The 12,510-nt window shown below is 36.3% G+C and overlaps 1 protein-coding gene across 1 annotated transcript in view; it reads right to left on the reverse strand.

Moving 5' to 3' along the window:
• Positions 1-5,367: 5,367 nt before the first annotated feature.
• TLL1 (tolloid like 1) overlaps positions 5,368-12,510 on the reverse strand; it is a 137,816-nt gene continuing 130,673 nt past the window's right edge. The window contains exons 18-19 of the mRNA XM_039380489.1: positions 8,288-8,538; positions 5,368-7,386 (exon numbers count right to left, since the gene is read on the reverse strand). Of these exons, the coding sequence (XP_039236423.1) occupies positions 7,252-7,386; positions 8,288-8,538 (386 nt within the window). The 3' untranslated portion in view covers positions 5,368-7,251. The remainder of the gene's footprint in view (positions 7,387-8,287; positions 8,539-12,510) is intronic.

The following is a 12,510-nucleotide window of genomic DNA, read 5'->3' on the forward strand; positions in this document are numbered from 1 at the left end:
TGATGAAGATATTAAGCAGGGTTGGCCCCAATACTAAGCCCTGGGGTGACTGGCCACCAACTGGATTTAACTTCATTCAACACAACTCTCTGGGTTGCACCATCCAGCTAGTTTTTTACCCAGAAGATAGTGCACCCATCCAAGCCCTGAGTAGCCAGTTTCCCCAAGAGAATACTGTGGGAGACAGTGTCAAAGGCTTTACTAACATCCAGGTAGACAACCTTGACAGCATTTCCCTTGTCCATCAAGCAGGTCAGCTTGTCATAGAAGGAGACATAATCTTAACCATCAAGGCAAGGAATGAAAAAGAGAAAGGAAGCATTGAAAGTATATTGAGGAAAGTCAATCACTGGCACTTAAGCATTTTCAAATTATATATTTGAGCCTTTATTCTAAAAACGAGCTAGTGATACTGCCCATCTGCAACCTGTACTACTGTGTGTGCAATAGCAGCAGCATTCTAGAGAATGAAATATTAGTTGGTGAGCTACTCTTGCACTGAAGAATACTTGAGACGTGTAGGAATAGAATGGAAATTTCTGCACGTTAACGAAATAAGAGAAGCCAGTTAACCATTATAAAACTCACTGATCTTCAGTCAATCCAACATATCCTCTTCAAAATACAATTTATTTCAGAGTCCATAAGGAAATAATCAAAAGAAATAATGTCAAAAACCATGCCATGGTAGCCACTAAGATTTGGTTGAAATGAGTATAAACAGTCTCACTGTTCTTCATGCCTAATTAAAGAGCAGTTAATTACAATTGTCTAGAAGAGATCATTTCACTCAAAAGAAATTTCCGGTGGGAAAGATGAAACCAAGTTTAAAAAGCATCTTATTTTCTGGGTGGGAATTTAATTCAGTGAAGGAATAGGATAAAATACAAAACAAGCAAGATGTGAATGTAGGCTGGGGTAACTGTAGGTCTTTCAGAACTCTACTATTCATGCCAGGGATTCATTTCAATATGCACTCCTGATGTTATTCTACCATAAATTTTGCAATGAACTCATGTCTGATTTCCACTGTATTTCTTACATATTTGAATAAATGAAGTGGGAAACAGAATAACAAATTCTAAGGTATTCCTCAGATGGCTTGTATCAGAGCAAAGTATTTAATGAAGTGTCATAACAGGCAACTGTAGCCCTCCTTTTCGAAGGAACATCAAGCACTGAGGATGTTGGCAATAATGTACATTTTTCATTTGAACACTATTTCCAGAGACTATTTTTTCACTGGAAATGATCAGTCTCACTTAGGATGCAAACAGCTGTTTTTCACTCAACAGCTTCACACAGAAGAAGGGATTGTAAAGGATACGCTTGGGATATTTTCTGCAATTGTATAGCTGTGAAGATCATGACCAAAAGTAAAAATAAAAAATAAAGATTTTCTCTTGGGTGCAGAAACAATAACACTACCATATTTAATCACAACATTTCGATTTTTCTCCTTTGGTGGTTCTACTCCATAGTCAAATTGTATTCTGAGACTCAGGAGTCCCTTATGAATGCACATTGTGACAATTTCAAATCATTTTTAGCAATTGAAGCTTAGAGATTCAAAAACTGTTTTTCTCAACCTTGCTCTTGCAAGGCCATTTGCTTTCAGATTTTAAATAAAAGCGCTGAATATGTGGTTTCCCATAAAAGACAGAGTATGCACTCTGCTTAAGAAAAGGAAGAGAGGCAAACACACAAATACATCTTCAAGGATTGACAATTGTCTTTTCAAGGGGGAAACTAACCACCTTGCCTGTTTGACAGTCTATTCAGGAAAGGAGATCCTAAAACCAAGGACCCTTTTGGAAAGGCAAACCCAATAGCCTCTCATTCCTATTTCTGCCAAAACACCAAGTAAGACTCTGAATCATCACTTCTCCTAAAATAAAATAAAATCAAAGTCAGACAGCCTGGTTTTATTCATAATACTTTTTTCATTAGAATACATATTTTCACTAGGCTTCCTGAAACTTTCCTCTAGGTATTATTGTATACTATAAACTATCTTACCTGAAAAGTGCCCTAGAGCTCTGACATTTAACACTACTCCTTGCCCCCTACAATCTGATGTTCCTTCAGTTCTGTTTGCAATTCGCACATATATTTTTCATTGTAGTTAAAGATAACCCTAAAAGCAAACACAGAAAGTTTCCTTCACTTCTGAAAAAGCATTAGGCTTTCTCAAAAAAGGCTTACTACATCTGAAGGTCTTTGAAGACACACACACAAAATCTGACATATATATATATAATAAATTATACCCTAAATATTTTTTGCAACTGCCACATCTTGTTTACTTTGTGAACTTAGAATGAGAAACCAGGATAAATGTGAACATTTGCTAACAAGGAATAACTTGCAAAGTGCACTTTCCTTTGTTCTTTTTGTTTTAATCTGACTTTATTTACCCTGATCCCATGAAATAACAGTGTTAATCAGTTGCCTATTATTTTGATTAATTGAATTAGATCACGTGAAATAACATTAAAATCTTATTCCAAGTATTCAGCTTAGAGCAGAAAAACTCGGGAGTACTAGAGGGGAAAAAAACCTGAACCTGAAAGAGCTATAGCCCAGTGTTACTCCCTCTCACAAACAGGTAGTTACTCTGGATATATATCATTAGGGACCAAAGCAAGTAATTTCTTAGGTTGTCATCAGTTCTCTGCTTCAAAAATTCACTAACCAATGTAATTAATTATCTAACTGTTCCTTCAGATAAGTGAAAGCAATACAGCATAAAGCATTTTTAAAGAATATGAAGCATGCACTGAAAAAATAATATATCAGCAACAGTGTTGACTTTGGAGACCGTTTTTTTTTAATGTAACATAGTTGTATTTGTAGTGTCTGTATATTTTGCTTTTACAGGTATTTTGTTTGTTCTGGGTCCTCTTTCTTTTTTAGAAGCGTCATTTAATAATTGAATCATAATCATCAATGATAAAATCAAGATAAGAACAAGTCCTTTGATAAGGTTGTGTCAATCTGTATGATCATATGTTAATGTGATATAAACTATCCTCTCCTATTATTCATTTGAACCCAATTTAAGACCTGAAGTCAAAGGAAAATTCCCCTCTGGTTACCGGCCAGGTCCATATTAAGACTGAATACTTTCCTGAAATTATATACCCATACCAGGTCCCTAAACTCTGAGATCTGCAAATTTTGGCATAACACAACCATTTAATTATAAAAGAAAGTTCCACTGTGCCTCAACAGTGACCACACTCTGTGGTGCTGCAGCACACAGTCTGTGAGGTGAGGTCAACAACAATTTCCTCGGTTATAAAAAATAAGGTGTACCACTTGCACCCCTGAAAACACAGCAAAATTGCAAAACTGATTCCCCAGTTGGATAAAGCTTTCACCCAATCAATCTAATTTTTACAGTAGTTCAAAAGCAATCTGCTCTAAAAGAAAAAGTAATGTTGCAATACTGTGTTAAGGATCTGATCTGGCTCTCAACCATGCTTAGGTCAACTCACTGTTTCATGGGTCTCATAACTAGGCAAGATTACTCAAATATGTTGTAGACTTGAAGAAAAGGCCAGCAATGAACAGAATATCCTCTGTGTGTGCACCTACCTTGCTTTATTCACTTCAGCTTGACCTTCACAGCTTCTTAAGGCAACCATTTTAACTGGCTTTCACTCATGATTTTTATTATTTTTTTTTACTTTTTGTCTCTTGTTTTTTTTTCTTTTAAGGACAGAAGGAAAGACTCTCACAAGCATACTTTCCATCTTATCAGAGCATGATATTGATCAGAATACGACCTGCTGCAGACAAATTCTCCAAGAGCCAGTCAGCCACACAGAACCAGCATATTCCATCAACATAACACCTTATGCTGAATTTAACAACATTAAGGAATAAGACTCAGCACGTCAGAAGCTCTTTACATAGCTGAGAAGAAAACTTTGCTCTATGCTACAGGAAAAGTAATTTAAATCCATCAGTTTTGCAACAGTCAAAAAAGTTTATGTCAAATAGGAAGCAGAATAAGTGAATATCATCTTCACCCTGCTCGGAATGTTACCAGTAAATGCACTGTAATTAGGTCTCAAAGCTAGAATTGAATTTTGTGTCTTTTTTGTTGACTGCTCAACAAAAGGTAAGATCTTTAATGAATAAGTTGTGAACAAATTTCTGCATTTCAAAGGTTTTTTTCGTTAACCCATAGTGCTTTTCACTATTTCAAAAATCAAAATAATTTTTTTCATTTTTTTTTGTTAGCCTATTTATAAGGCATACTTCCCCTAAGTCAGGAGTTCATTACATAAGTCATTTTCATTACATCAGGAAAAACCTCCTAAGACTTGTAAATAGCTGTTTCTAATAGCATCTGATAGCACCATGAGGCACAGACTAGGATCACAGCCAATGCAAAGATATGATCCATATGGTCCATTTATCATCAAGATAATCATTAAGACCTCCTTTTGCATTTTCACCACTCTTAATCATATGGGATCTACAAAAGAATAAACAATTAGAGAAACAAAATCAAACTTTGTATTCAAAGTTATGGCAACTATTCTCTTATGGGTTCTACACATTCCATGTGGAATAATACCAGATGTGCAGTACTCAAAACCAATACTTTGATATGACTGTAAAGAATCACCTTCCACAGGGTTTTGGAAACACACTATATGGTGTTGCCCTCCGCTTACCCAGTCTAACCTCTTTTCCAGCCACTCCAGTTGCACTATTTAACCTGGGACAGTGGGATTTATACAGGGGCCTTTATGAACCAACAACAAAAAAAAAAAAACCCTTCAAAAAAATAATGATCTTGGCTCAACCATATGCTTGTTAAAGTAACCCTGAGGGGAATAACAAAGCCAAATTTAGAGATAAGGAAGACTTTAAATATTTTGTTTAGCAAACAGAAGAGAGATAATATTAAGGGGGAGACTGGAACAGAAAAGTGGAAAAAAGATAACATGGAAACTTGTTTTTGCTCTCAGCCTCAGCCTTTCCCAACTCTTTCTGACTAACCATACCAGGGAGAGACTGCTTCCATTGCTGCTTGCTTTTCCTGTAAGAAGTTTAAGCATTGGAATTCCACCCAGCTGATAAATTACATAACAACGTTAAGAATACATATTTTATTATTTTTTAACTATAGTAATGTCTCTGCCGAATTTTGTAGTAAAAGACCTTGGAGAAAATGTTTGTGGTTCATTTCTTGTGCAAACATGGTGAAAAATGGACCAAAAAGACAGTGGAGCAGCATTATAAAAATAACAGAAATTATTAAATTTTTGAACTTCACACATATCAGCTGTCTAAAAAGGAAAACATATATGAGAAGTAAAAGTGCTGTAAAACAACCAAAGACACATATACAGACATTTGGGTTTTATTTTTATAAAAAAGGTCAGATTTATTAGTGCCAATGTATGTTCATAGTAAGGAAACAAAAACTAAGCTAATCTGAGTAGCAACTTACATCAAAGGATATCAAAATAATATTTCTTGTAAGTGAAACATAATACTTCATTTAAACTTGATTCTTGCCAACTAGAAGTCCTTGTTATCTGTCTATGAAGCCTTTAAAGAAAAGTTGCTACAGTCAAATAGGGTCCTGATAGAACTTGGCACATAAAGAAACAATTCTGTTTTCACCCATACAATACCTCTCACTCCCCTGGAGCAGTCATTCATACAATACTTACATAATGCATATACATTATGACTAAAGTCATGTATGGCCTAAAGCACATAGAATATCTCAGTTCTAAATGTAACATGTCTCTACATCAAAAGCAGGTCATTGTATTTACAGCAGATGATCTTGCTCTGAAGATGGGGCTTTTGCTTGAAGATCCTCTTGTTAATGTACTCTAAGATGACCGAGTTGTCCAATTATTTATCAAATTAGAGGTGTATCTACAGGAAGATCTGTCTGATTGTGTGCAAGGATTCTAAGGCAATAGTAGTAGTTGTTCCACAGGAATAGCGCTGCCATTGCAATCCACTTTCCCTTGAAGCAGTAAAGCCTTCCTTTTCCAGATGCAGCCAGGTATAGTGAGACATTCGTGATCTGCAAACTGTTGGCTCAAAAGTCTAAAACTTCTTGGTTTGTTTTTGTTTTTAATGTTCATGGAATAGCACCATAGGAATTCACTCTTGATATCAAACTAATCCTGGGTCTGTTGTTCTGTTTTGCTTTTTTACCATCACAGATATACTTACTCTCAGAAAAAAACCCCTGTCTTTGGGAAGCTTCCCTCTTGGATACTATTGCAGCTTCATTTCTCAGTAGCTAAACCAGGCAAATAGCTCATTCACAAAAAGGTTTGAAGAAATAAAGCTTAGCAGTTTTTTCAAATGTACTGCTGAAAACAAATTCCGTAAGAGGAGTTCAAGATGATCCTTTATTATTTCTCTTTTGCATGGATATTAATTTTGATTCAGGACAGGTTTTCAACTCTTTCAGTCTCTTTCTATATTCAGTGCAAAATAAGAGCACATCATCAGAGATAGCTTACTTAACTAGTAAGCCAAGCATTTTCAGATGCTTAACTCTTCAAATTCAGTCAACCAGTGATTGGTCACTAGTGATGACTGATGCAACAGTTAAGACTTCTCCGTTATTAGTAAAACAAAATACTCTATAGATCAGTTATGTTTCAGAAGTAGGATTTTCCAGTTTAAAACACTGATAACCTGATATGACAGATGAATTTGTAAAAAATACAGAACAATAAGGGAAGACCTTCCCATTTCATATCTTCTTTCAAGTTCTTGTACACACTCTATGCAGGATACAAAGTCAAAGCAACTAGATAGAAGGACAGTATTTTGAGTGTGTGACCTAAAAGAGCTTTTTTTCCTCCCAGACCCCACACAAGTGTCAGAAGGAAGAACGGTCTACAGGGTCATTTCCCTTGAATGCAACTGATTGAATCTGCACGCAGTTCTAGCAAATGTCAAATCATTAACAAAAGCTCTTCTATTCTCCCTGCACGCACAGTCCTTTCACAAGGTTTGCAGAGACAGTCAAGCACGGAGCCTGGACATCATCATCTTGACTATTCCACTGGGACAGGTGATTTTGTTCTTTTATTTTATTTCAGTCTCTGGTCTTGTAAGTCAGCATTTTAACTGAACTTATATTAAACATTTGTGCTAATAACTTCAATTAAAAAAAAGACACACCCTCCTTCCTTTTTACTGTGCGTTCTTACTTTCTCATTCTCCTTTTCTGGCATAGAGGTTCTTGTGTTATTTTTTGGTGTGCACACTATCTGGATATTTTATACTTCTGTATCGTATATGAAATCCTTTCTTGTTGATTGTATCATCAGTGTGAAAGTGAAGTAGAAGAGCTTCTCCAGCTGAATAAATTTCTTCTGGTGGCTAAAATAAATTAATAAAAAAATAATTTACCTGTCCACTCTGTGTATTTATCCCCTTCATTCACATGTTTTTCTTACAGATATTTCTCTTTTCCTGCTATGCATCAATGTGTCTCACATGATGCTGACATCATCAGACAGAATACTTCTATCTTATTCAGTTCTCAATTATAGGCTAGGAATTTATTTATCTAGGCAAAGGTTATATGTATGAAAGCGTGCCTGCACTGGCACACATATAAAGAATTGATGAGGATTTGTGGGATCATTGCAGCAGCTTTCACAGGGCCAGCAGCTGACAGACCAATTACCACCTGGTAATTTCCTCCATGTTTCCTCACAGTTAAAATATGTCAGAGATGCATATAGGATTTCAGGGTTTTCTTAAGGCCCGCATTAATCGCCAGTTTAAGAGCACTTTTTTTCCCTAAAATCAGACTTAAGTAGTAGATAAGCATACTATAAATACGTCCCAACTGCCCCTCCCACTGTTAAATGTGGCTTCTTCATTCAAATTGAAAGAATTTTGATGTGATACTTTCTAATCCTGATACATATCTCTCTATGTAAGGGAAAAAGCTGCTACATGTTTTTTGGGTGCTGATAAACACTCCACTGTTAGCTCCCTAAAGCTTGACATAACGTTACAATACTTAGCTCAAAAATAAGTAAGAATATTTATTGTTGAAAATATTTCAAGGGAGTGACTGTACTACAAGCCTGCAAATTTATATTAAAAAAACCCACAAAAAAACCAACAAAACCTGAAGCAGATAATCTAGAATCTTCATTATAAGGTGTAATAACTGTACCTCATCTCTTCTTGACCCTTTCCTTCCTCTTTCATTCTTATTCTTTTTGCCATACAAATAAAAGAAAATGTTTTATACATGATTACTTACCCCAGATCCACAGAATCGACCAAGTCTCACTGCTGTCTTATCATGACCATCAAAGAGCTCCACATAATCATAACCACAGTCTGCCTCTTCTTCAACCTCGAAAGTCTGAAACATTAACTCAACCCGATAGCCATGCTCTGCCACCAGAAGCCAATCGCAGTCTGCCTGAACCGGATAGTTGTTATCGCCAAACTGAGCATGTGAGTACAGATCTTTGGGCTTGGTTTCAGCTTTCAACCGACCACCACACTCTAAACAGATGGGGAAAAAAGGCAAAGAAGCTTATTCAGTGCAAATTAGAGTTTTCTTTTCATAGATGCCCAGTCTCATTCAGGCTGACTGCATTATAATGCCACAAGCAGGCTAATCAAACAAGCTGAGAGTGAAACACTACCCAGCAGAAATACAAATCCATCGTTCTGAGTTTTTTCTTACATAAATTGTTTCGTAACTAGAGAGACTTCAACATAGTTCATCATTATCAAGTGAAAGACAAAGACAGGGAACACCAAAGCTAAAAGGAATGTGGTTCAAGTGGTATGGCAGTCTTTGAGCAGGTACTTGAGAGGTGTCTGTGGCCAGCAAGACAGTTGCTGTAAGTAAGACATCCACATTTCAGTGATGACATTTCCACATGTATTAATGACACTTTTTGCAAGTGACAAGGGAGGATCAGCTCTAGCACACGTAGTCAGCTATTAAGTGCAAAAATCTCATGTTTCACAGGAATGTCAGCTTTAACCATACTGTGGTACCTGGAGAGTGAGCTCAATTCTAAGCACCACTGCCAAGCTTGCTACCTTGTTTGCTGTGTAGTTCATGGTCATGAACAGGCCTTTCCCTGCAAAAGAGTGTGGCTGGAAGAAAGCTGCTACTACCAGAGAAAGTCTTGTAGTTGAAAGCCTGCTCTTGAGGCAAGACTTTGGCAGGAGATCCTTGCCTTCTGCCAAAACCATTATTTCAGCATAAATCTCTATTTTTACACAGTTGCAAAATGGATATGGGGCTTTAGAGCTTGTTTATAACTGCTCAAAGACTTCATAATTTAAATATGAATTAGCTTTACTGTATAGTTGAATAAGCTGTTCAAATACAGTTGAATAAATTTAGTCAGTTTGCTGGAAAACAAAAATTGCTGAAAATGCACTGAGCAAAAAACTAAAAATAAATACAGTAGCTAGGACTTTACTCTTTCTAAATATCTTCAGAAGCTATAATTAAAACGATTCTATCCTAAACAGCTAGTGAATTCAGCTTCTACAGTAACTTAAATATATAGATGTAACGCATTTGCCAATTAAAAATACTACTAGAATGCAACCAAAAACAGATGGAAAATTGTACTTAAAGGAAAAAATGCATTGTTTATTATGTTTCCAAAAGGTGGGTGGAGGCTTTTTTACTTTAGAAAGATTTCAATGCAAACAGAGTAATTTAGCCTTGGTTTCTCATTGAGAACAAATCCTCTTACAGCACCCAAAAAGCATCAAGTGCAGATGAGTTTGAACAAAAATCTGAGATTCACAAATTTGGATTCCATTTTTATAAGTAAATGAACAGTTAATTTTTCCTGCATTTTGATCAAATGTAGATATTATTGAGTGATCATTTTATAATAATCTGAAAGTAACTGCAAGATTCAAACATTTCTAAGCTTTGTTGAAGAGACAACTAATTTGACTTCAGTGTCGTTGACTCTATGAACACTAAACATATAATGTTATATATGAGGAGTAACATTTTAGCTGGGAATTAATAATGGTAATTACCAAATCCTCATTTTTTTAAACATGTGGGGGTTTTATTAATAAGGAAATGAAGAAATCAAAACAGGAAATATAAACTACGTAAGTAATGCACTATGCATGATCCGTTGTTTAATCTGAAATTTCAAATTTTTTTGCTTTTAAAGAACAGATGGGAGTATGTGATAAAAATTTGTCAAATAAGATAGTTTAAACAGTTATTTTTCACTGATATTCTAATATACTGGGTTTTTCTCCTATTCCTGATTTCATGTACTTCCTTGTTTTTGGTGGGGGGGAGGTGTTTGGGGGTTTTTTTTGTTTGGTTTTGGGTGTGTGTTTTATTTATTGGACTGTTGCCAATATTAGGAATGTCTCTCTGCCTCAGACATCAAACAGCTGCTACAGAGAAAATGTTTAATGAACTGTCTGTATTTTTTCCCTCTTCTTGCTACAGTGGACAGTAGCTTAAAGAAAAATTGTAGCCATACTGACAACCACAGAAAATGGCGATTCCCTTTTCCCTGCCCTTCTCTCATGGATTATAGCCTCATATTTTAGAATAAAGTATTGATTTTAGAAACTACAAGTCAAATTTTCAATTTCATAATGACTAAGTTGCGGTTTCAAAAGTCTACATTCAGCCTTCACAATGCAGAACTGCATTAGGATGCGTGGGATAGGCACAGAACAGAGAGTGCCACGCAACACCGCTTGCTTAGCCTTGGTACCAGAACTAACCTAACTGCACTATACATCATGTTTTCCACACAAAGGTATGGCTGCTCTGCTGTAGGCATGATGTACACATCTGACTTTAAAGAAATATGTCCAAGTTTCAGGTGAAAGATTTTTTCTAGATCAGCTAAGGAGCAAAAATCCTCTCGTTTCTTGACCTTCCTAAGGACTTTTAGGCTTCTTACAGACATAAGAACAAATCAAGCACTAGTGTGCTGACTGTTTAACAAGCCAGACAGATGTGAAAAGCTTAAACCCACACCGTTTGAATTAGTGAAATAATATTATAAATGTGATTCAACACTGCCATACTGAATTATTACAGTTATTTTGGAAGCAACACAGACTCTTTAAACTGAGTGACATCTGAGATGACCAAATTTGTCTGAGATATCTTTCCAGCATTGACAGATAGAAATAGGACCTACAGCAGATCTACAACCTCCTCCAGCAGTGGTTGGAGGCCAGGTATCATAAATGATGCTGTCCAGAAGAGAACTAGATGCTTGTGTTAGGGCAAACAGATCACTCCCTGAGCAATGATGTTTAATGTTCTGTCAGGAGCATTTTTTTGAATTCCTCATGGATGGGTTATGCCTTTTCTGAGAGGGAAAAATATGACAGAATCTCTTTTTAAAACTATGTTGCACTTTCAAAACAGCGTTTTATAAGTTTTTCTCCACTCAGGGAAGCCTTTCTATCTAACCTAGTTTTTGAAACTTTACTTCATGTGCTGCCACATTTTTATCCCGTTTTCTGAAATATTAAATGAAAATTTTGAAATTGGACAGTAATTCAAGCCAAAAAGTGCCTCAAAAGGGAACTAAACATCAACACCATCTACCGGAGTAAGAGGCTATTAAGCCATGAAGATGCCAGGAATACAGGAGGAGAGACATCTCTGGGCATAGCATCCAGTTACTCTTCTACTGCTGTTATGTTGCACCAGTCCTTTTATTGAGTGAGTTCTGCCAACAGGTCAAAAGTGAAGGGAGCAGCTTCCTCAGCATTCCCTGTTTGTCCGCACAGCTATGCAGAATCAATCAATCTTGTCTACTTCCATTGCATACCATCAATTATTACTTGCTAGAAAAGACAGACTAAGGAAATACAATTCACTGTCCATTCACTTGTTAGGTGCCTATTCATTCACATGTGTCCATAGCACAGAGGTAAAATTCTCACAGAGAATCTGTGTTTGGCTCAGCACTGCAGGAAAAGACTGCAAGATCTGAACTGTCTCTCAATCAAACGCTACCTCCAAACACATGCTGGCGGTGCGTGTTCATCTGAGGGAGAAGTCTGTGCAATAGCAACTGACAGAAATAAATGTCCACTCTTAAGGAGACAAACTTTATCATTTTTTACCACATTCTTAAAAACTGGGTAGATTTTACTCTTCACAGTTTCTCAGAAAAGCATTATTATGCCTACTAAAGCACATAAAACTCAGCAAGTCGTAACATAACTCGCAATCTTTAGAAGTTAGGGAGTATACATCTGAACTTCCTTCACACATTGACTGCTCCAATTCTGCAAACTGAAGTGGGTAGAATAAATGAGACAGTAGTTTTACAACACTAGATTCTAACAAGAGTTCAGACCTTGAGCTATATACCCCGGGGTAATTAAAAAAAGATTAATTATTACCACTTCTATCTAATTTTGCATGTAAGGGAAATAGTTACTGCAGTAGGGAAGGTAAAACATGCCATGCTTGTAAAAGAGGATTTTCCATGA

Source organism: Pipra filicauda, unplaced genomic scaffold, assembly GCF_003945595.2.
Source record: "Pipra filicauda isolate LSUMZ 115617 unplaced genomic scaffold, ASM394559v2 scaffold196_size3971931_pilon, whole genome shotgun sequence".
In the NCBI taxonomy this organism is placed as follows: domain Eukaryota; kingdom Metazoa; phylum Chordata; class Aves; order Passeriformes; family Pipridae; genus Pipra; species Pipra filicauda.